The sequence below is a fragment of the Theropithecus gelada genome, chromosome 19 (genome assembly GCF_003255815.1).
Source record: "Theropithecus gelada isolate Dixy chromosome 19, Tgel_1.0, whole genome shotgun sequence".
NCBI classification, from domain to species: domain Eukaryota; kingdom Metazoa; phylum Chordata; class Mammalia; order Primates; family Cercopithecidae; genus Theropithecus; species Theropithecus gelada.
Genome location: NC_037687.1, coordinates 12,369,988 through 12,391,159, shown reverse-complemented (window position 1 = coordinate 12,391,159; position 21,172 = coordinate 12,369,988). Strand labels below are relative to the sequence as shown.

Here is a 21,172-nt window from a genome sequence, read left to right as displayed (position 1 = left end):
AGGGAGGAGGAGGATTTCATTGAAGTCCACTGGGACAAATACCAGGACCTGGTACGCAGCAAGTAGGGTGAGGATCTCAGGGTGTGCGAAGAAACCCCTGAGGTACCCAGAATACGAGAGGGGTAGGACAATTCATTGGGAGACCCCAAAAAGCAGGAATGAGGGTTAAGCACGGTAAATCGGGAGGGGTAAGGAGACACCTGACCCAGGAATTGACTGGGGGTCCCGAGCATAGAAGGATGCGGGGCTGGAATTTTCACAGGATGGAGGAGAGGAGAGATCAAAAGGGGTGAGTGGGCGGAGCTGCACGACCCATTAAATTGAAAGAAATGAGTAGGGTCCAGGAGCCCATGGGAAGGTCTGAGGGCTCTCCCGTAATTGGGAAGGAGGAATTAGGGGAAATCTAGGTATGCAGAAAGCGAGTAAGCGTCCTGCGGTACACTGAGGCAGGTAAAATATGCAGGGTAGAAGATGGAGACAAGTCTGCCAGAAACTGGTGACCACTGGGGTCATCTGTGAAGCCCGGATGAAGGAGAGTCAGAAGGGTCCGGACACATCTTCGGAGCAGAGAAGACAATAAGAGGGTACTCAGTTGACATGCGAGGAGGGGGCTTTGAGGGTCCTGCGCACCAGGACTGCTGGATCGTCCACGACTGGTGCTCCCCCTCGTGGGTAACCTCCTAGGCATCTGTATTCTCTGTCCCCCATCCTAAAACCCTCCCCTATTGACCCTGGGCTTTGCCCGACACCGTGTCGGCTCCTGGAGCCTGGACCCAGCCCGACGGCTGGGGCGCGGTCGCCCAACCCCACTCCCTTCCTTAGAAACAGGCTGGGGAAAGAGCGCCGAGGCAGGAAGTGTGGCAACAGCCCCGGGGGAAGGAGCCCGGCCCTGTCTCCGTCACTTGGATCCTACGGGACCGTGCGCCCCGCCCTGGGTCCCGCCGCATCCTGCGCCTCGGAAGAGGAACCTGGGCGTGCGAGCCCCCGCGGAGGCCCGGGTGCGTGGAGCCTGCCCAGCCGCGGAAGCCTCCAGCCACCATCCTCTCCCCTCAAGCAATGGTTCCGCCCGCGGCGCCTGCAGGGGACCGCGGAGGCAGGCAACATGGGACTGTTCCATTGGCCCGACGGCGGGGGACGCAGTCGAGGAGCGGGGCCTGGTCGCCATGGCAACAGGCGGGAGTCCGCAGGCAGGACTGAGGGCGGGGCGGCCCCCGGAGTGTCTCCCCGCCGCCCATATTAGGGCACAGGAAGAGGTGGGACCAGCGCTGTCCTGGGGCCCAGAGCCAGAAGTGGGGAGCCCGAATATCTGCCAGGACCCAGGGCGCGCCTGGGCCCCCAGACTGCTAGTCCCGACCAGCCCCGACCGCCGCCCCCGGGGCCCCCACGGCCGCCTGGCCCAGCCCCGCCCCGCCCCGCCCCGCCGCTCTGGGGCTGCGTCCTGCCAGGCCCGGCCTGGCCCAACCCAGCCCGGCAGGTCCCCGCCTGCCCGCGGGCCTGGGTCGGACTTCGCCCCCGGCCCGACGGGGCGCGGAGAGGGCGGGCCGATGCCTCGAGGCGCCCCCGGCGCCTGGGCGGGCTGGAACCGCGGCTGCCTCCTCCCTCGGGTGGGGTGCCCTTCCCTTCTGCCAGGAGGTCTGGGGCTCCTTCCCCAACACCCCGCACTCACTCATGTGGGTCAGGAGCCCCACTCTCGTTTGAGTCTGCGGGTCCCATCCATCCATCATCCAGAATACCTAGAGGGAGCCCCCCCTCCTTCCCTAGAGTGGCTCCTTCATCTGAGGGCTTCCCTCCCCCAGTCAGAGAAGACCTGAAAATCTAAGGGGATAATATGAGGGAACCCAGAGCCCCTTCCCGGGGAAGGGCTGCGGCGAGGTGCAGATGGTGAGGCTTCCAGTTAGACTTAAGGTGGGACTTCCGAGCAGTTTGTGTGTGAACCCACTAGACCAAGAGGTGAGAAGCCTAGTCTCTCTCTCTCTCAGCTTCCCAGGCCTCTGTCTTCTGGAGGATGAAGAGAGCCTGTCTCTTCTTTAGGGTAGAAAGAGGCTAAGGGATAGGGGTTAAACAGCCTTTCTGGGGCAGCCTAGATCTCACCAAGTGTGGGAAAGAGAAGGAAAACGAAAGAGGCGAAAAAGAAACTGAGCTATGTGGGGGCAGGGGGAAGTCCAGCAGTGCAGTGGCCTTGCTGGAGGAAGGTCCCAGCAGAAGCTGGGGGCGTCCCGTCCTTGGAGGGTCCCTGTGACCCCTAAATGCCCCCTCCCTTCTTCCCCTTGCTTGAATGGCTCCCCTCCCCCGCCCTAGGCTCAAGGGAGATTCCGGAGGCCTGTGAGTCTGGCAGGCACGCTGCCAGGCCTGTGTCTCCCGCCCAGGCTAATAACTGCAGCTGACATCTGGCTGGGCCTGTGGGGGCACAGTGGGCAGCGTTGGGGGGTTGGGTAGGGCAGGCCAGAGGGCAGCACCTTGGGAAGCTAACCTGCAGGTCCCACAAGACAGGAGGCCACGGTAATTCAGCCCCGGCCAGGGCTGAGGCTGGCCATGCCAGAGGGGAGTTCTAGAGAGAGGTGAGGCCATCCCAGAGAGTCCATCCCAGGAGGAGGGCAAGGAAGAGTGGGTGTATGGGGGCAGGGGGTCAGGGCAGGGAGAGATGCCCAGAGAGACAAATGGGTTCAAGGTTAGCGTCATGCAGACAGACAGTAAGACTCAGAGACACTTAAGACAGACAGGCTGAAAATAATAATTATTATTTTAATAGCCAACACTTATAAGGCTCTTACTGTGGGCTAGGCACCCTTCTAAGTGGTTAACATAAAATAAGTCATCGACTGCTTCCAACAATCCAGCAAAATGCATGTTATTTGTATCCCCATTTAACAGATGAGAAACTGAAGCACAGGAGATTAAGGAACTTGTCTGGTGTCCAACAGCTATAAGCACTAGAGTTGAGATGCAATCCAAGCTGTCTAGCTTCAGAGCATTAGCCACTATATTGTGGATAATAACAACCAGAGAAGCATGTATGCAGTACCAGCTGCAGGCCATCTCATGAAAGGTCTCTTTTTTTTGGTGTTTTGTTTGTTTTTTGAGACAGAGTCTTGCTCTGTCACCGAGGCTGGAGTGCAATGGCGTGATCTTGGCTCACTGCAACCTCCGCCTCCTGGGTTCAAGCGATTCTCCTGCCTCAGCCTCCTGAGTAGCCGGGATTACAGGCGCATGTCACCATGCCCAGCTAATTTTTGTATCTTTAGTACAGAGGGGGTTTCACCATATTGGTCAGGCTGGTCTCCAACTCCTGATCTTGTGATCTGCCAGCCTGAGCCTCCCAAAGTGCTAAGATTATAGGCGTGAGCCACCACGCCCGGCCCTTTTTTTGTTTTTTTTTAAAGAGAACATCACTTTGGCCAACTGCGGTGGCTCATGTCTATAATCTCAGCACTTTGGGAGACCGAGGCTGGAGGATCACTTGAGCCCAGGAGTTTTTGTTTGTTTGTTTGTTTTCTTTTGTTTTTTTGAGACGGAATATCACTCTGTCGCCCAGGGTGGAGTGCAGTGGCACAATATCAGCTCACTGCAACCTCCACCTCCCAGGTTCAAGCGATTCTTCCGCCTCAGCCTCCCGAGTAGAGTAGCTGGGATTACAGGCACATGCCACCACGCCCAGCTAATTTTTTGTATTTTTAGTAGAGATGGAGTTTCACCATGTCGGCCAAGCCGGTCTCGAACTCCTGACCTGAAGTTATCTGCCCGCCTCAGCCTCCCAAAGTGCTGGGATTACAGGCATGATCCACCTCACCCAGCCTTAGCCCAGAAATTTTTAAGGGCAGCCTGGGGAACACAGCAAGACCCCCATCTCTACAAAAAAATGTAAAAATTAGCTGGGGTCAGTGGGGTGTGCCTGTAGTCCTAGCTACTCTGAAGGCTGAGGCAGGAGGATCCCATGAGCCATGATCTTGACACTGGACTCCAGCCTGGGCAACAAAGCAAGACCATCTCACTCTGTTGCTCAGGCTAGAGTTCAGCTACATAATCATAACTCACTGCGGCCTTGAACTCCTGGGCAAAAGCGATCCTCCTGCCTCAGCCTCAGAGTAACTGGGACTACAAGCACAACACACCTGGCTAAGTATTTTTTTTAATATATTTTATCGAGACAGGGTCTCATTCTGTTGCCTAGGCTGGTCTGGAACTCCTGGCCCCAAGGGATCCTCCCACCTGGGCCTCCCAAAGTGCTGGGATTACAGGTGTGAGCCACCGCACCCCGCTGAGGGTCTCCTTTTATTGGGGGAGAAATGTGGTCGGGCACAGAGAGAGGGGCACGGGTCTCTGTGGACAGGCCAGCATGTGGGAGTAGGGTCCCTCCAAGCACTCTGCATGGGTGTTTGAGCAGGGGGTGGAGATTGGACCAGACAGGGAGGGCGGGAGCCCAGCCAAGCTGGTACAGCCGGTTCCAGGCCTCTGCCAGTGTCACCCTTGTGGCCTGGGCACCACCCCCTCAAGCCGCCCCACTGGCGCCAGGCCGGCCCCATGAGGAGGGTGGGAGGACAGCCCCCTCCCCCGCCTGGCCTGAGCGCCCAGACTGGCAGCTGGGTACTGCCCAGGCCCTGGGCTCCAGACCAGCACCTGGCTAAGAAGCCCGTGCACAGGCTTCCCCAATGCCCCAGGGCCTGGGGCCTAGGGCACAGGATAAGGAGGAAGTTCACCCACCCCCACCCACAAGTGTCTTCGGGGCTTTTGGTCTTGGCACAAGGGACTTCTCCTTCTTATAAATAGCCTGGTGACCCCCCTCCCTGCTGGCCCCACTGACCGGTGGGGCCCTCACTAGGAAACTGGGCCGGGGGCTGCCTGTGAGTCAGCCAGTGGGCAGGCCAGGGCGAGAACCCACAAGTCGCAGCACACAGCACCCAGCCTCCCTCCCGTGTCCCTGCCCCTGGGTGTGGATCTGAGGCCCAGCAGGAGCCCTCCCCGAGGAACTCCTGGCCTACTAGCAGCCTCCCTCTCCCACCTCTGTGGTTTGGGGGGTCCCTCAACCCCTCTCCTGGAGAGGAAGCTGCTGGATTTTCTTGGAAGCAGGAAGGAGAGTCTCTCTCTTTCTCCCAGGCTGACATGGTTGGGCATGAGGGGAGTTTCCTAGGAAGCTGCTTCCGTCCCTGCCACTGCTGGTGAAGCCTTGGGGGACCTGGGCATCACCAAGACCCTGGGTGACCTCTTTATAGCAGGCCCCCACCCCAGCAGAAGCAGAGGCTGCTGAGCTAGGCCTCCTAGGGGAAGTGGCAAAAGCAAAGAGGGAGGGAAGTGGGGGTGATGTTTGGAGAGAGGAAGTACCAGGATCTCTGTGGGGCAGAGACAGACTGGGGTGTCCAGTGCCCCCACAGAACCTTGGCAAGGTCCGGGGGCAAGCATGTGGCTGGCCTATAGGATGCGTGTGAGAGTGTGTGCTGGTCCAACCCTGACACCCAGGCCTGAGAGACAGGAGGAGCCCTCTGCCTGCTTCTGTGCCCAGCCTTGGATGCAAACGTCTATGTGGGACCTATCTGTGTAGAGGTCTATTCTGCTCTGTGTGTGTGTGAACTCTATGGGATGGGTTGCACGTAGCCTAGATGTATGTAAGTGTAGATTGCTTCAGAGTTCCTATGGCTAACCTGTATCCGTGTGTATGTGTGTGTGTGTGGTCTGTGGCTGGTCTGTATGTGTGTACACAATCTGTAGTGTGTGTGTGTGAGTGTGTAAAAGAGGTCTGTGGCTGGTCTGTATATATGTGTGTATATGACCTGTAACTGGTGTGTGTGTGTGTGTGTGTGTGTGTGTGAAAAAGAGGTCTGTGGTTGGTTTGTGTTTGGTTGGTGCGTGTGTGGTCTCTGTGTGTGAGGTCTGTGGCTTGTTTCCATGTGTGTGTTCCATGGCTGATCTGTATCTTGTCTGTTACTGATCTCCATGTGTATATGTGCGCATGTGTGTGTGCAAGCAGGTTTTGTCAGGGTCTCTCTGTGCCGATGTGTTTATGAATGTCCCACTGTGGCCTGTCTGTGCCTCTCTGCACTGGGTGTGACTGTCTGGCCAGACCATGTCTGTGAATGTGTCAGTCTGTCTGCCCAAATCTGCCCAATCTGTTGCCAGGTTCCACATGTGTGTGTTCCTGGTGAGATGGTGTGTACCTCTAAGGCTTTGGCTTGGTGTCCCTAGGAGCATCTCTGATGTGTGTGCAACAGTAGTGGGCCAGGGTGCCAGGGACTCTCTGCCATACTATGAACACATCTTCTCTGTCCCTAGGTTTGTTTGTCTCTCGTCTTGTCTCTGTCTTCTGAGTTGGGGATCTGGTGTGTGTGTGTGTGTGTGTGTTGCCTTCTCTTGAGTGTCAGAATCTGACGGTGCATGCCTGTGTCTGTATTCTTCTCTCGTGTGGCTCTCGGGGTGCTGCTGCCAAAGGTGATTGTCTCTCCTATCAGCATGCACATGTTGCCTGCTTGTCTCACATATACTTCACTCTGTGTCTGTCTTGCCCCTGTGTTTCTAGCCTGTCGTGTTTGTTTGCATGTGTGTCACACACCATTGTGTCTGCCTTGCTGTGTGCCTCTCACCTGAATGTCAGTCTCTGTGTGTGTCAATCACGCTTATGTGCTGGATTGATTTATCCCCACCACACATGGCCTGCCTGCATATTTTTGACCTGTGGATGCGTTCACGTGTTTGACGGTGTGCATCTCTTGCTTGAGGGTCTCGTCTGTCACTGTGTCCGTGTGTGACAGTCATTGCTGGATCATCTTGCCCAGCTGTATGTCTGACCCTGTCTGTGTGTCCCTGGCTGGCAGTCTCTCTGTGGCCAAGGTGACAGGGGTTTGTGTGTTTGGACTGGCTCTCCTGGGGTGACTGTGTCTGTGTACATTCCTACAGCCCCCCACCCGCCCCCTGTCTGGTAACCCTGGGCCATGTTTACTCTGCCCCCAGTCGATGTCTGCCCTGCCCCGGGAGGGGCTGACCCTCCTCCGTCTGTCCAGCCAGCAGTCCACAGGATGTTCCCGAGACACAGTCTCCATCCGACGTCCCCTCCCTCGGGCCACCCGCGGGTCAGGACCCAGGCGTCCAGGGCGGCGGGGGTGGGGCTGCAGCGTGGGGGGGCCCTCTCAGGGCACTGGAATGAGGGTGGGGGGCGGGGAGGTGACGGGCCCAACAGGTTGTGCCTCATTCCTGCCCCGCCTCTCACTTCCTGGGTGCCTGCCTCGGGCAGGGGGTGGACAAGATGAACCCCATGGCCTTAGAGTGCCTGGGTGGGGCATGGCCTGCCCGGCAAGGACTCGCTTCTGCTGGGCACCCTGACACCCAGACCTGAGAAACAGGAGGAGCCCTCTCCTGGCTCCCGTGCCCAACCCTGGATGCAGAGTGTCCCATCTATTATTCACCTAATCCCCGCAACAACCCAATAAGCTGGACATAATGATCCCTTATTTTCAGATGGGGAAACTGAGGTCCAGGCAACAATGAGAGCAGAGACAGGATTTGAACCTAGCTCTATATGCTACCCAAGACCCCCAGCCAGCTCACCAAGCGCCTTCCTCCCCTTTCTAAAATGGTACATGTCGGGTAGAGTATGCACCCAGGCCCCCAGGAGGCCAGGCTCGAGGGGGGCGCCGCTTGCTCTGAGTCAAAATGGGCCCCTGGATGAAATGAATAAGAAAACGGCTTTAACCGTTTCATCGCCGCGACGGGCTCTGCCAAAACTTCCTGTGGGCTGGGAGGAGGGGTTGGGGGCTGGGTTCCCGGAGGTTTGCAGGGGTGGGGGTGGGGGGTCTACCTATTCAGAGGCGGCGTGAGGGGGGAGCGCCTCTGGCCTGCTAAGGGGAGTAGCTGTCACTTGGATGCTCGCTGGTGGGGGAGGCCTTCCCCGCGGAGAGTGAAGTCCCCAGAACTTGGTTCTTGGCCCCACTGTCTGGAGGGGTCCCAGACTCCGCAGCCCCCTCCCCAGGGGCCTGAGTCACACACGGGGAAAGCCAGGAGGGGTGAGTCACGGGGGCGGAGAAGCCGGAGCGAGGCCAGCTGCGGCCAGGGGACCCCCGGGCTGGCCTGAGTCACGCACGCCCGGGCCACGCTGACCCCAGCCCCCTTCTCCCGGGATCACGAGCGGGAAGCGAATTGTCGGTAGACTAGGCAGCTGGAGGAAAAGCAGGATGGCTGGGCGGGGAGAGGAAACACGCGCCTGGCTGCGCGGGAAGCTCTGGTTCCCATGGCAACTGGGGGGGTCTCAGCTCCATGGGAAGGGTCCCTCCCCCAACAGGGACTGCCCTCCCGTCTGGCGCTGGGGAAGCCCCCGCGCCCTTGGTCGAGGGGCCAGAAGTTTCGGATCGGGCAGGAAGGGGTTAACGGCGGCCCCCTCCCGAGTTTCACCGGCGCCCCACAGCCTCTGCCGGGGCGGGGCTGGTCCTGCCCCGCGCGCCTCCGCTCGCCCAGCCCACGCCACCGCCCACGCACGCGCGCACGCAGCCAGTGCAGCGCTCCCGCCCTCCCCCCTCCCCCCTCCCCGTGCTCGCACGCACGACCGCGTCGGGTTCCACGCACGCAGCGACCCCCGTCGTGTCTCACGTCACGCACGACGCACGCGCCCCCGCAACGCGGGGAGGGCGCCCTCCCGGAGGAGAACGGCGCGGGCGGGAGGCCCCCTGCGCACATCACTGCGTCCGCGCAGCCTGCTGTCCTTTGTGACTTTGACTCCCACTTCCCGCCCCCTACACACAAGGTCACAAACAAACTCCCCGACCCACAGTGTCACACGGACGCAGGATACACCTGCCACATCTTGGCACCAACCCTCTCTAGTCCAGCCAGCCTCACAGCGAACACGGACACACGTGGATGGAGACGCAGACAATCACGCAGGCACGTCAGTCACATAGCGTTTGTGATAGGGACGCAAACAGAGCCATATTCATACACAGGCAGGTGGCAGATACATCCTGATAAAGCAACCCCATCCAGCAAAGTAGGACGGGCGCAGTGGCTCAGGCCTGTAATCTCAGCATTTTGGAAGGCCAAGGCCAGAGGATTGCTTGAGGCCAGGAGTTCAAGAACAGCCTGGGCAACATAGCAAGACCCCTGTCTCCACAAAAAGATTTTTTCTTAATTAACTGGGCATGGTGGTGCATGCCTATAGTCGTGTCTATAGTCCCAAGTATGTGGGGGTTGAGGTAAGAGGATCACTTGAGGCCAGGAATTCAACTCTGCACTGAGCCATGATTGTGCCACTGCACTCCAGCCTGGGCAACAGAGGAGACCCTGTCTCAAAAACAAACAAAGAAAAACAGGAACAGGGAGGGACACAGTCTTGGACACCAGGGCTTGGTTTGTCACACAGCCACACCTCTTCCATGGAGATTGTGGTGGTACAGAGATACATATGGACACATAGGGTGGTCATGCCATCACGTGACCCCTGTTATCACAAGTAGGGGGCACCAAATGGGATACAGTCACAGAGACAAGGCCACGTACAGGGACACTCAGAATATCAAGTGGACATGGACAAACCAAGGACACTCATGACAGGGTCACACAATCTCAGACTACGAAGACAAAAGTAGGACATGGTCACAGACACACAAGGTAAAGCTATATTGAGGCACTGATTGTCTTACTTTGATTGTCTTATTTTCATGACCTCACTTCTCACACAAAGAATGACACAGATATAGACCCAAAGTGAGGTCCCATATAGACGTATATAGTAGACACAGACACACAACACATGAAGATGCAATTGGAGTGAGAGAGCCCTACCCAAACTCTGCCTGGACCATACAGAGATACACAGGGGCACACACTAGAGGTTCCCTAGTCACCCTAAAATCTGGATGGGTTTTTCTGGTTGTTGTTGTTTTTGAGACGGAGTCTTGCTTTGTCACCCAGGCTAGAGTGTAATGGCGCGATCTCAGCTAACTGCAACCTCCACCTCCCAGGTTCAAGCGATTCTCTTGCCTCAGCCTCCCGAGTAGCTGGGATTACAGGCACTCACCACCATGCCTGGCTGATTATTGTATTATTAGTAGAGACAGGGTTTCACTATGTTGGCCAAGCTGGTTTTGAACTCCTGATCTCAAGTGATCTGCCTGCCTTGGCCTCCCAAAGTGCTGGGATTACTGCCGTGAGCCAACAAGCCGGGCCCCAATCTTGATGTTACAGACAAGGATGTTACAAATTTCCCCTCCCCCAGTCCCTGAAAGCAAATCCCCGCCCCTCCACATCAAATCAGGCACAGCCTGTTGCACAAACTCCAAGGCCTTATGACACAATGGATGCAGGACACATGCCCGTGTACACACAGTCACAGATCCTCCATCTCACACCTACAAAGACCAGCACATCTGGCCGGGTGCAGTGGCTCACACCTGAAATCCCAGCACTTTAGGAGGCAGAGGCAGAGGGATTATTTGAAGTCAAGAGGTCGAGACCATCCTGGGCAACATAGCAAAACCCTTTCTCTCCAAAACAACAAACAAACAAACAAACAAAAAACCCAGCACATTTCACATGGACTCAGGCGCAGACACACACAGGGAGGGGGGACTAGCTAGGAGTTCCTGGCAGGATGTCAATATCTGGGCTGTAGGGGTCCTGCCAGAGTCCTCCATGGTAATGATGCATGGAGTCCACCCAGTGGCTGTGGTCAGCCAGGGGAGTGCCAGAGGGGCACTGTTCTCCAGTTGTGGGACTGAGGGTCCCCTTCTCAGCCCTGATGAAGACTGGGTCCCTGCCCAGATGTGAAGGCTGGAGGGGGCAGGCCGGGGTCCAGCTGTGGCCACAGGGAGGGGTTGAGTCAGCCACTTCCCAGCAGTACAACCCAGGCTGGGCCCAGCTGTTCCTGGAAACCAGTAGGAGGGGGTGGGCTTCCCAATCCAGCTGGGGGCTGCTGGCCCAGACCTGCACACCAGGGTTCTATGTCCCTACAAATGGCGGCCTTCAGACCATCCCCTAAAACGTTGGGGGCTCTCTTTACCTAAAACGGGTTTGGATCCTTCTTCCAAAATATGGAAGGTTTTCAGCCCCTCTTGCTGAACTAAAGGTGCCTGGATCTCTGCAGAGCAGGGTCCCTGTGTTTCAAAACAGAGATTGCTGCTCTCTTCCCTGCTGACATAGAAGCTCACTGCTTTTCCCCAAATGTGGGACTCCCTGCTGCCCCAAAATGGAGGGTTGTGCTCCTCCCCCAAATTGAGCACACCCAGACTTTTCCTTAAGTCTGGGGACTCCTGGCTCCCGGAACATCTGGGACGCCCACAACATCACGCCAACATTAGGACAATTTAAGTCAATTTCCCTAAATATTTGGAGTTCCAGATTTCTCCTGAACATCAAAATCCCTGCGACCCCCGCCCTAATGTGGTGATCTCAGCATGTCCAGTCACCCATGCTTGTAGCAGCTGTGGTTCCTGGCTCACCTCCAACTGCTACCTGGGAACGGGGTGGCCCTGTTTCCCTGTATTGGCAGCACCCTCGCCTCTGGTGAATGCGAGGTGGGGGAGCCAACAGCAGCTGTTCCCACGACCGCCGGAAGACAGCCCAGTCCGGAAGCCAGCGCTGCCGGCCCTTGTCCCCATCCCCCACTATCCTCTCCACCCGCTCCCAGGGGCTGGAGTCTGGAAAACCACGCGGGAGGAGGTTGTGGGATCGTGGACGAGCATCCGAGGTCCCCGGGTGCGTACGGCTGCGCATGAGTAGGCTGTAATCGGGTGTCTGGGGGTGAGTGACTGCGTTCGTGCGATGCGCGCGGGGAGCAGCTGTCACTTTGCCCACCCTGCTCCGGGGCAAGGTAGCTGGCGCCAGGATCTTCTGGGTGGATGGGAGCAGCGCCCCTCCCCTCCCATCTGGGCCCGCCCCCAATGCAGAGCCCGCCCCTCCCTCCGGGTACAGCTAATAACCTCTAATTAGTGCACATTACGCCTCCCGCCTATGGGGGAGGGGTTGCCCAGGGACCCTGGGGTCATAGGGCGCGAGCCTGGGCTTCACCCTTCCCCTCAAAACCGGGTCCACTCGGAACCTCTGTTTTCTCGCCGGCAAAACAAGGATTTAAAACAGCACTTGCCATCTAGTAGTCTACGTATTTAAATCGCTTAGCGCAGGGACTGCATACAGTAAGCACTCCATACATGGTGACTGCAATTTTATTGTTAACTATAATTGCCGTCACTTTCCATTGAGCCTCCTCCACCGCCCCAGCGGGGGTCTCACGGCGGGCACAGTCTTCCCCCTAGGCCTAGTTCTGCGGTCTCCGCGCCCCCTGGTGGGCGCGGGCGTCGCGGCAGCTTCAGCCAAATCCTGGGTTCTGAGGTGCGGGGGGATGCCGAGCGCGCATCTGGGGAGAGGAAGGCGTGGGGGGAATATCGTGGAAGACGGATCCAGGCTGGGCAAGGGTGCCTGTCCATCAGCCAGGATATGTGTCTAGCTGACCTGTCCTCGACCTAGGACCATACCCGTGTCCCCTTATCTACTCCTGGGGTCAATAATGCGGGGAGGATCCCTTCATTTATTTATTTATTGAGACAGAGTCTCCCCTCCTGACGTCCAGGCTGGAGTGCAGTGGCGCGACCACGGTTCACTGCAGCGTTGACCTCCCGGGCTCAAGCGATCCTCCCACCCCAGCCTCTGGAGTAGCTGGGAATAGGCGCATGCCACCACGCCCAGCTACATTTAGTTTTTATTTTATTTTTGTAGAGACGGAGTCTCGCTGTGTTGCCAGGGCTATTCTCAAACTCCTGGATTCAAGCAGTCCTCCCTCCTCGACCTCCCAAAGTGCTGGGATTACAGATGTGAACCATCGCGCCAGGCCTTTTTTTTTTTTTTTTTTTTTGAGACGAAGTCTCGCTCTGTCACCCAGGCTGGAGTGCAGTGGCGCGATCTCGGCTCACTGCAAGCTCCGCCCCCCTGGTTCAAGCTCTTCTCCTGCCTCAGCCTCCCGAGTAGCTGGGACTACAGGTGTCACCACGCCCGGCTAATTTTTTGTATTTTTAGTAGAGACGGGGTTTCACCGTGTTAGCCAGGATGGTCTGGATCTCCTGACCTTGTGATCTGCCCGCCTCGGCCTCCTAAAGTGCTGGGATTACAGGCGTGAGCCACCGCGCCTGGTCCTATTTTTAAACTTTTATCTTTTTTTATTTTTATTTTTTTTTTTGAGACAGGGTCTTGCTCTGTCACCCAGACTGGAGTGCAGTGGCTCTATCACGGCTCACAGCAGTCTCGACCTCCTGGGCTCAAGCCATCCTCCCACCTCAACCTTTGTAGAGCTAGGACGACAGAAACACGCCAACATGCCTGGGTAATTTTTTTTTTTTTTTTTTTTTTGTTTTTGTTTTTTGAGGAGTCTTGCACTGTTGCCCCACTGGAGTGCAGTGGCACGATCTTGGCGGACTGCAACATCCGCCTCCTGGGTTCAAGCGATTCTCCTGCCTCAGCCTCCGGAGTAGCTGAGATTACAGGCGTGCGCCACCACACCCAATTTTTGGTATTTTTAATAGAGACGGGGGTTTCACCACGTTGGCCAGGCTGGTCTCGAACTCCTGACCTCGTGATCCGTCCGCCTCTGCCTCCCAAAGTGCTGGGATTACGGGCGTGAACCACCGCTACCTGGCTAATTTTTAAATGTTTTGAAGAGAGGCTGGTCTCGAACTTCTGGCCAAACTAATTATCTCTCGTAGGCCTCCCAAAGTACTGGGATTACAGTCGACAGCCACGGCATCCGGCCGGAAAACCCCTTTAGCATCCCCTCTCCGAGTCCATAGAAAATGCCAGGGCTCGCCCCGCCCAGCACAAAGGCTCCGATCATAAAGTGGTTAGACGCATTAATTTATTTAAGTTGCAGAGAAAATATGTGAATGCGCTTGCGTAACAGGGTGGAGCACCTCGTCTCAAAAGGATCTTGAGGACCTCCCACCCCAAAAAGGACCAGGGGGAGGAGGGAAGGTGGGACCACCCTCGGATGCACAAGGCTGTGCCAGGCTGACCCCTAGCGGCAGGGTGGGCGCCCGAACGCTGCCCGGATCCAAGATGGCGGGGCTGGAGGCAAGAGCGGGCGTTGGGAGGAGATTACGTTACCGAGGTGGAGCCTGGGCTTGGGGGCGGGGCGGGGCCTGCGCCTAGGGGGCGGGGCGGGGCGGCGCTCTAGGCCGAGCGGGAGGTCGGGGCTGCGGGCGCTCGCTGGTGGCGGACCCGGAGGCGGCCGCGGCGCTGGGGCTCCGTGGCTTGGATTGAATCCTATCAGGAGCCATGAGCGTGGACAAGGCCGAGCTGTGCGGGTCTCTGCTCACCTGGGTAGGTCGTGGGGCGGGGCTAGGGGAAGGTGAGCGCCCACTCCTCTTGCCCGGGATCCCTGGTCCTGGTGCGGTCAGTCCCTTGGTGCTGGGGCGGGGAGGTGCAGGGGTCGTCGGCTTGCTGGACCGTTGGACTCTGGCCCGAGCACCCGCCCCCGTCACGTGGCAAGTCTGAATAGAAAGGACAGGTGAGGCCCCGCCCCTCTGTGGCTGGTTCACGTGGGGCGAGGGCGCAGGTGAATTGGCCTGGTCACGTGGTGCCTGTGGGGCCCAGGTGACTCGTGATACCGCCCTGGCCTGGACGCGCAGGGTTTGTTGGGCAGAGGTGAAGTGAGGCCACGCCCCCTCTGGGCTCAGGTGAGCAGAAGCCACTCCCTTGCAGAGCTGCTGTGGCGGAGCAGCGCCCGCCCCACCATATGAGGTTCGCTGACTGGCAAAGTCTGCAAAAGGGGAGTGGTCCCGGTCTCCCAGGCCCTAACTCTCTCCATTGTCTTTTCCTTGACCCCTCAGTTGCAGACCTTCCATGTTCCGTCTTCCTGTGCCAGCCCTCAGGACCTGAGCAGCGGCCTTGCCATAGCCTATGTGCTGAACCAGATGTGAGTGGAGCTGAGGGGGAGGATCCCAAAAGTGTCCCCCAGTCTTCTCATCCCACCTTCTCGCCCCCAGAGACCCCTCCTGGTTCAACGAGGCATGGCTCCAGGGCATCTCAGAAGATCCAGGCCCCAATTGGAAGCTGAAGGTGACAATTGGACTCCTGATTACAGGACAGACTGGTGAAGAGATGACCAGGGATGGACCAGCTAGGCACATGTCCTGGGTGATGGGCAGGAAGAGGGACAGATGTCTGATGATCAACCATTTGTTCATCCATTCATCTATTGAGTACTCACCCTGTGCCAGGCCTGGGCATTCAGCAAGGAATAACACAGACAAAAACCTGCCCCACACAGCCATCATTCTAGTGACAAGCAACACATAAAACACAACCATAAAAATTAACTTCCAGGCTGGGCGCAGTGGCTCATGCCTGTAATCCCAACACTTTGAGAGGCTAAAGTGGGTGGATCACTTGGGGCCAAGAGTTTGAGACCAGCCTGGCCAGCACAGTGAAACCCTGTCTCTACTAAAAATACAAAAGTTAGCTGGCTGTGGTGGTGTGCACCTGTTATCCCAGTTACTTGGGAGGCTGAGACATGAGAATCACTTGAACCTGGGAGGTAGAGGTTGCAGTGAGCCGAGATCGAGCCATTGCACTCCAGCCTGGGCAACAGAGCGAGACTCTGTCTCAAGAAGAAATAAAAAAGAAAGAAAGAAAAAGAAAGAAAAAACTTTTGATGCCAATAGTTCTATGAAGACAAGAAAAAAGCAGGGCTTTGAGAAAGAGCAATGAGGGCATGGGTGGGTGATTACATCAGATGGGTTAATCTCCAAGTGAGATTTGGGGGAACGGTGTTCCAGGCACAGCGAATAGCAGATGCAAAGGCCCTGAGTTGGGAATAAACTTGGTGTGATGGAGGAATGGCAAAGAGGGCAGAACAGAGCAAGAGGGCAAGATTTGTAGGAGATGAGGTCATCAGGGGCCTGGCAGGCCATGGTGAGGGTGTGAATTCTATTTTTAAGTGCTGTGGAAAGTCAAGGCAGGGTTTTAGCAGAGCAAAGATGCAACCTGGCTTAGGCTTTATAAAGCTCCCCCTGGCTGCATGGAAAGAAATAAAATGTAGGCAGCAAAAGTGGAAGAGGAGAGGCAGCTGGTGCATTAATCCAGGTGAGAGGTGAGGATGGATGGGCAGGCTAAAGGATGGTGGGGCAGGTGGTGAGAAGTGACTGGGTTCTGGAGACATATGAAGAAAGACGGTCAGGCAGGCCGGGCACTGTGGCTCATGTCTGTATTCCCAGCACTTTTGGAGGCTGAGATGGGAGGATTGCTTGAACTCAGGAGCTTGAGAGCAGCCTGGGTTACATAGCAAAACCTCCTCTCTACAAATAAAAAGTAGTCAGGTGTGGTGGCATATGCCTGTAGTCCCAGCTACTAGGGAGGCAGAGATAGGAGGATTGCTTGACCCCAGGAGGTCGAGGCTGCAGTGAGCCAAGATTGCACTACTACACTCCAGCCTGGGTGACAGCGAGACCCTGTCTCAAAAAACTAAAGCAAAAAATAAAAACGAAACAAAGATGGTCAGGTAGACAAAAGAGGCAGACAGCCAAAGAGGTCACCCCTAGAGGAAGGCACATGCAGACAGAATAGGATGAGATGAGCAGGAAAGGAGAAGTGAGGTGGAGAAAGGATGGGATGTACAGATTTAGAGTCGGGGACCTCTGAACTTATCCACAGCTCCTTGTTTCTCCCTAGGTCAGCAATCTGAAGATGGTCTTACGGAGCCTGGTAGAGTACTCCCAGGATGTGAGTAACTGTAAAGGGATTCAGGGGGTTGAGTTGGGAGAAGGGTGGACCCATGAGCCCCTGACACCCCCTTCTCCCCAGGTCCTGGCGCATCCTGTGTCAGAAGAGCACCTCCCAGATGTGAGCCTCATTGGAGAGTTCTCAGACCCAGCAGAGCTCGGCAAGCTGCTTCAGCTGGTGCTGGGCTGTGCCATCAGTTGCGAGAAAAAGCAGGGTATGGGGAGCTTAGGAGGTCCCCAGGGGCTGGCCTGAGGAAATCCTCCTTCCTCCCCACCTCACCCCTGGGTCTCAGCCTCCCCCACCTTGATCCCCAGAGCACATCCAGAGAATCATGACGCTGGAAGAATCGGTTCAGCATGTGGTGATGGAAGCCATCCAGGAGGTGGGTGGGGGCACTCAGGGTGCAATTGAAAAATGTCAGCAGAGGGGACATCGCTAGGGCAGAGGCAACTGGGCACAGGCCCTGCCCTGGTAAGCTCTGGACTCTGCCTGGAACTCAGCTGGCCAGACATCTCTGTCTCATGTGTCTGCCAGCTCCTCCCAGCTCTAAGTCGCAATATAGCAGGCTCAAGGGATCTGGCTTCCCTCTGTGCTGGAGGCAGGAGGGCAACCTCTGGGCTGGGGTTATTGGGCAGAACTGGCCTTGACGACGGGAAGATGGAGAGGTTCTCAGTTGGGATAGTAGATGCTTTGAAGGCTGCCCTCAGATATCCAGTTCATTACAATGCCCCTTCCCACTCCCCAGCTCATGACCAAAGACAGTCCTGACTCCCTGTCACCAGAGACATATGGCAACTTTGATAGCCAGGTAAGAGATTTGGGGGAAAGGTGTTCTAGGCACAGGGATCAGCAAATCCAAAGGCCCGGGGTTGGGAATAAGTTTGCTGTGATTAACCTTGGGACTGAACCTTGTTAAAGTTCCAGACCCCATTACAGATGCTCAGGGCTCCCTAAGGGGGAGGGGCTTGTCCTTAAGCCTGTAAGCCACGCCCATCTCCCAGGGTGCTAGTCACTTCCTGTGCCAGGTCTCCAGTGTTCTGGAGTTGCTCTTCCTTCAGTCTCCAACCCCAGCCCTGTTTTCTTTTCTTTTTCTTTTTCTTTTTTTTTGAGATGGAGTCTCACTCTGTCACCCAGGCTGGAGTGCAGTGGCGCAATCTCGGCTCACTGCAACCCCCGCCTCCTGGGTTCAAGCGATTCTCCTGCCTCAGCCTCCCGAGCAGCCAGCACTACTGGTGCGCACCACCACACCCGGCTAATTTTTGTATTTTTAGTAGAGACGGGGTTCACCACGTTGGCCAGGCTGGTCTGGAACTCCTGATCTCAGGTGACCCGCCCGCCTCAGCCTCCCAAAGTGCTGGGATTACAGGCGTGAGCCACCGCACCCGGCACCAGCCTTCTTTTCAATCCTGAGGGTTTCTTGTTCCCCTCCACTGGCCTCTAGAGATCTCAGCATCCCTCCCCTCATCCTTCTCCTGAATTCCTGAGTTCCTCTTCCCCCTCATCTCCGCAGTCCCGCAGGTACTATTTCCTAAGTGAGGAGGCTGAGGAGGGGGATGAGTTACAGCAGCGCTGTCTGGACCTGGAGCGGCAGGTAGGGCCCGAGGTGGGGCAGGGACATTTGAATAGCCCCTCTCCAAGCCCCAGCTCATCTTCCTACCCTGCCCGCAGCTGATGCTCCTGTCAGAGGAGAAGCAAAGCCTGGCACAAGAGAATGCAGTGCTGCGGGAGCGGGTGGGCCGGCCTGAAGGCGAGGGTACCCCAGGTCTCACTGCCAAGAAGCTGCTGCTGCTGCAATCCCAGCTGGAGCAGTTGCAGGAGGAGAACTTCAGGTGCGGTCATCTGGGGACTGGGCCAGGCAAGCCAGGGGACGGGGGGAGGGCAGCTCCCTCATGTGCCCTTTCCTCACCACCACCCCCAGGTTGGAGAGTGGCAGAGAGGATGAGCGCCTGCGCTGTGCCGAGCTGGAGCGGGAAGTTGCGGAGCTGCAGCACCGGAACCAGGCGCTGACCAGCCTGGCCCAGGAGGCACAGGCCCTGAAGGATGAGATGGATGAGCTGCGGTGAGTGGTGGGTTCCTGGGTCCCCATCACAGGGGGCTGGGGGTAAACTTGTTGCCAGAGTTCCCCTCTGATGCCATGCAACTCTGTAATTTCTATATGCCCAGTGAACCCCCAATATGCCCCCTGGACTCCACGGTGCCACCCTGAGCCCTACAGAACGCCCAAGGCCACATTGCGCTATCCTGAACTCCACCATAACCCCTGGACCCCACACTGCCCCCTCTTATTCCACAGTATGCTTCCAAGATCCCATAGCATCCCTTTGGCCCCACAAAACACAAGATCCTCCCCCACAATGGTCTGCAGATCCCACTGTACATTTTGGATTTCATAATGCTCCTGGATCCCATGGTACCTTCTAGGACTTTGCAACCCCTTTTGACTCTACTGTGCCTTCTGTAACCACAAAGGGCTCCACTGGGCGCCTATAGCACCTCTGTAATGCAAAAGTACTAGTGCACCCCCCCCCCATTGCACTTCTTTTTTATTTTATTTTATTTTTTATTTTTTGAGACGGAGTCTCGCTGTGTCGCCCAGGCTGGAGTGCAGTGGCACGATCTCGGCTCACTGCAAGCTCCGCCTTCCGGGTTCACGCCATTCTCCTGCCTCAGCCTCCCCAGTAGCTAGGACCACAGGCACACGCCACCATGCCTGGCTTTTTTGTATTTTTAGTAGAGACGGGGTTTCGCCCTGTTAGCCAGGATGGTCTCAATCTCCTGACCTTGTGATCCGCCCGCCTCGGTCTCCCAGAGTGCTGGGATTACAGGCGTGAGACACCGCGCCCGGCCCCCATTGCACTTCTAAGGACCCCACAGTGCTCTTGTCCCGTAGCTCCCCCAATGACCCCAAGGTGTCCTTGGCAGATGCTCAGACCTCTCTAGGCCCCCCATCACTCCCCCTATAACCCCACAACCCTCTGTGTCCCCACAATTCCACCCCAGAGGATCCCTGATTATAACCCTGGGCTAACTATTGCTGTAATGACTCTCAACAGCACCAGGCCCGGGTTGACCCTTGACCCTCGACTTTCATGACCCCTTCACCTTGAACCCAAAAGCCTCAGGCTGAACAACACCCTCCTCTGCTCCAAGGGCCACTCCGCATCCCAGCTGAACCCTGATCAGAGCTCTCAGCCCTCCCCGCTCCCTCTCCACTCCCCTAGGCAGTCCTCGGAGCGTGCTGGGCAGCTGGAGGCCACGCTGAACAGTTGCCAGCGCCGCTTGGGAGAGCTGAGGGAGCTGCGGCGGCAGGTGCGGCAGCTGGAGGAACGCAATGCTGGCCACGCCGAGCGCACGCGGCAGCTGGAGGATGAGCTGCGCCGAGCTGGCTCCCTGCGCGCCCAGCTGGAGGCGCAGCGGCGGCAGGTGCGGCGGGGTCGGGGTTAGGGCCGGGGCCCCGCCCCTGGCATCGTGTCCCTTACCGTTGGCCCGCCCTCCCCTGAGTCCCTGCCTTACTTGCACTTAGGCCACGCCTTCCAGGCCTCTTCCCTCCACCCAGGCTGTTCCTCTGTCTGGGTTAGTAAGCCCAGCCCTTCCCTTAAGTACCGCTCCTCTAAATTCTTTGATGCCCGCCCCTTCACCTTGCTGCTTGATTTACTTGGGGCTACCTACCCATGTAACAAAACTCGTGGTAAATTGAAAATATCCTAAAATGCGTTTAAAGGCCAGGCCTAGTATCCCAGCGCTTTCGGAGACTGAACCGGATCACTTGAGGCTGGGATTTTGAGGTTGTAGTGAGCTGTGGCTGCATCACTGCATTCCAGCCTGAGTGACAAGGCGAGATCCTGCCTCAAACAAAAGAAAAAGACTGGGTGCGGTGACTCGCGCCTATAATCCCAGTGCTTTGGGAGGCCAAGGCGGGCACCCCATAACGCCTTCTGTAACCCCACATCACTTGAGGCAGGAGTTTGAGACCATCCTGGCCAATGTAGCAAAACCCTAAAATACTAAAAATACAAAAATTAGCCGGGCATGGTGGCGTGCGCCTGTAATTCCAGCTACCCAGGAAGCTGAGGCACCAGAATCGCTTGAACCTGGGAGGTGAAGTTGCAGTAGGCCAAGATCGCATCACTGCACTCCAGCCTGGTTGAGAGAGGGAGACTCTGTCTCAAAAGAAAAAAAGAAAAATATATTTAAAAAGAAAAAAAAAGAAAAAGAGGGCTGGGCGTGGTGACTCATGCCTATAATCCCAGCACTTTGGGAGGCTGAGATAGGAGATCGTTTGAGGCCAGCATTTCGAGAACAGTCTGGTCAACATAGTGAGATCCCATCTGTTTTTTATTTTATTTTTTTATTTTTTTTTTTTTGAGACGGAGTCTTGCTCTGTCGCCCAGGCTGGAGTGCAGTGGCGCGATCTCGGCTCACTGCAAGCTCCGCCTCCCGGGTTCACGCCATTCTCCTGCCTCAGCCTCCTGAGTAGCTGGGACTACAGGCGCCC

The 21,172-nt window shown here is 56.9% G+C and overlaps 1 protein-coding gene across 3 annotated transcripts in view; it reads left to right on the top strand.

The window, feature by feature from the left end:
* The first annotated feature begins 14,062 nt into the window (after positions 1 to 14,062).
* HOOK2 (hook microtubule tethering protein 2) overlaps positions 14,063 to 21,172 on the top strand; it is a 13,355-nt gene continuing 6,245 nt past the window's right edge. For all 3 annotated transcript variants that reach the window (XM_025368132.1, XM_025368131.1, XM_025368133.1), the window contains exons 1-11: positions 14,063 to 14,277; positions 14,787 to 14,872; positions 14,943 to 15,015; positions 16,627 to 16,677; positions 16,759 to 16,891; positions 16,992 to 17,059; positions 17,423 to 17,485; positions 18,188 to 18,268; positions 18,346 to 18,506; positions 18,596 to 18,736; positions 19,899 to 20,100. In XM_025368132.1, coding sequence (XP_025223917.1) covers positions 14,233 to 14,277; positions 14,787 to 14,872; positions 14,943 to 15,015; positions 16,627 to 16,677; positions 16,759 to 16,891; positions 16,992 to 17,059; positions 17,423 to 17,485; positions 18,188 to 18,268; positions 18,346 to 18,506; positions 18,596 to 18,736; positions 19,899 to 20,100 — 1,104 coding nt within the window. In that variant the 5' untranslated portion in view covers positions 14,063 to 14,232. The remainder of the gene's footprint in view (positions 14,278 to 14,786; positions 14,873 to 14,942; positions 15,016 to 16,626; positions 16,678 to 16,758; positions 16,892 to 16,991; positions 17,060 to 17,422; positions 17,486 to 18,187; positions 18,269 to 18,345; positions 18,507 to 18,595; positions 18,737 to 19,898; positions 20,101 to 21,172) is intronic.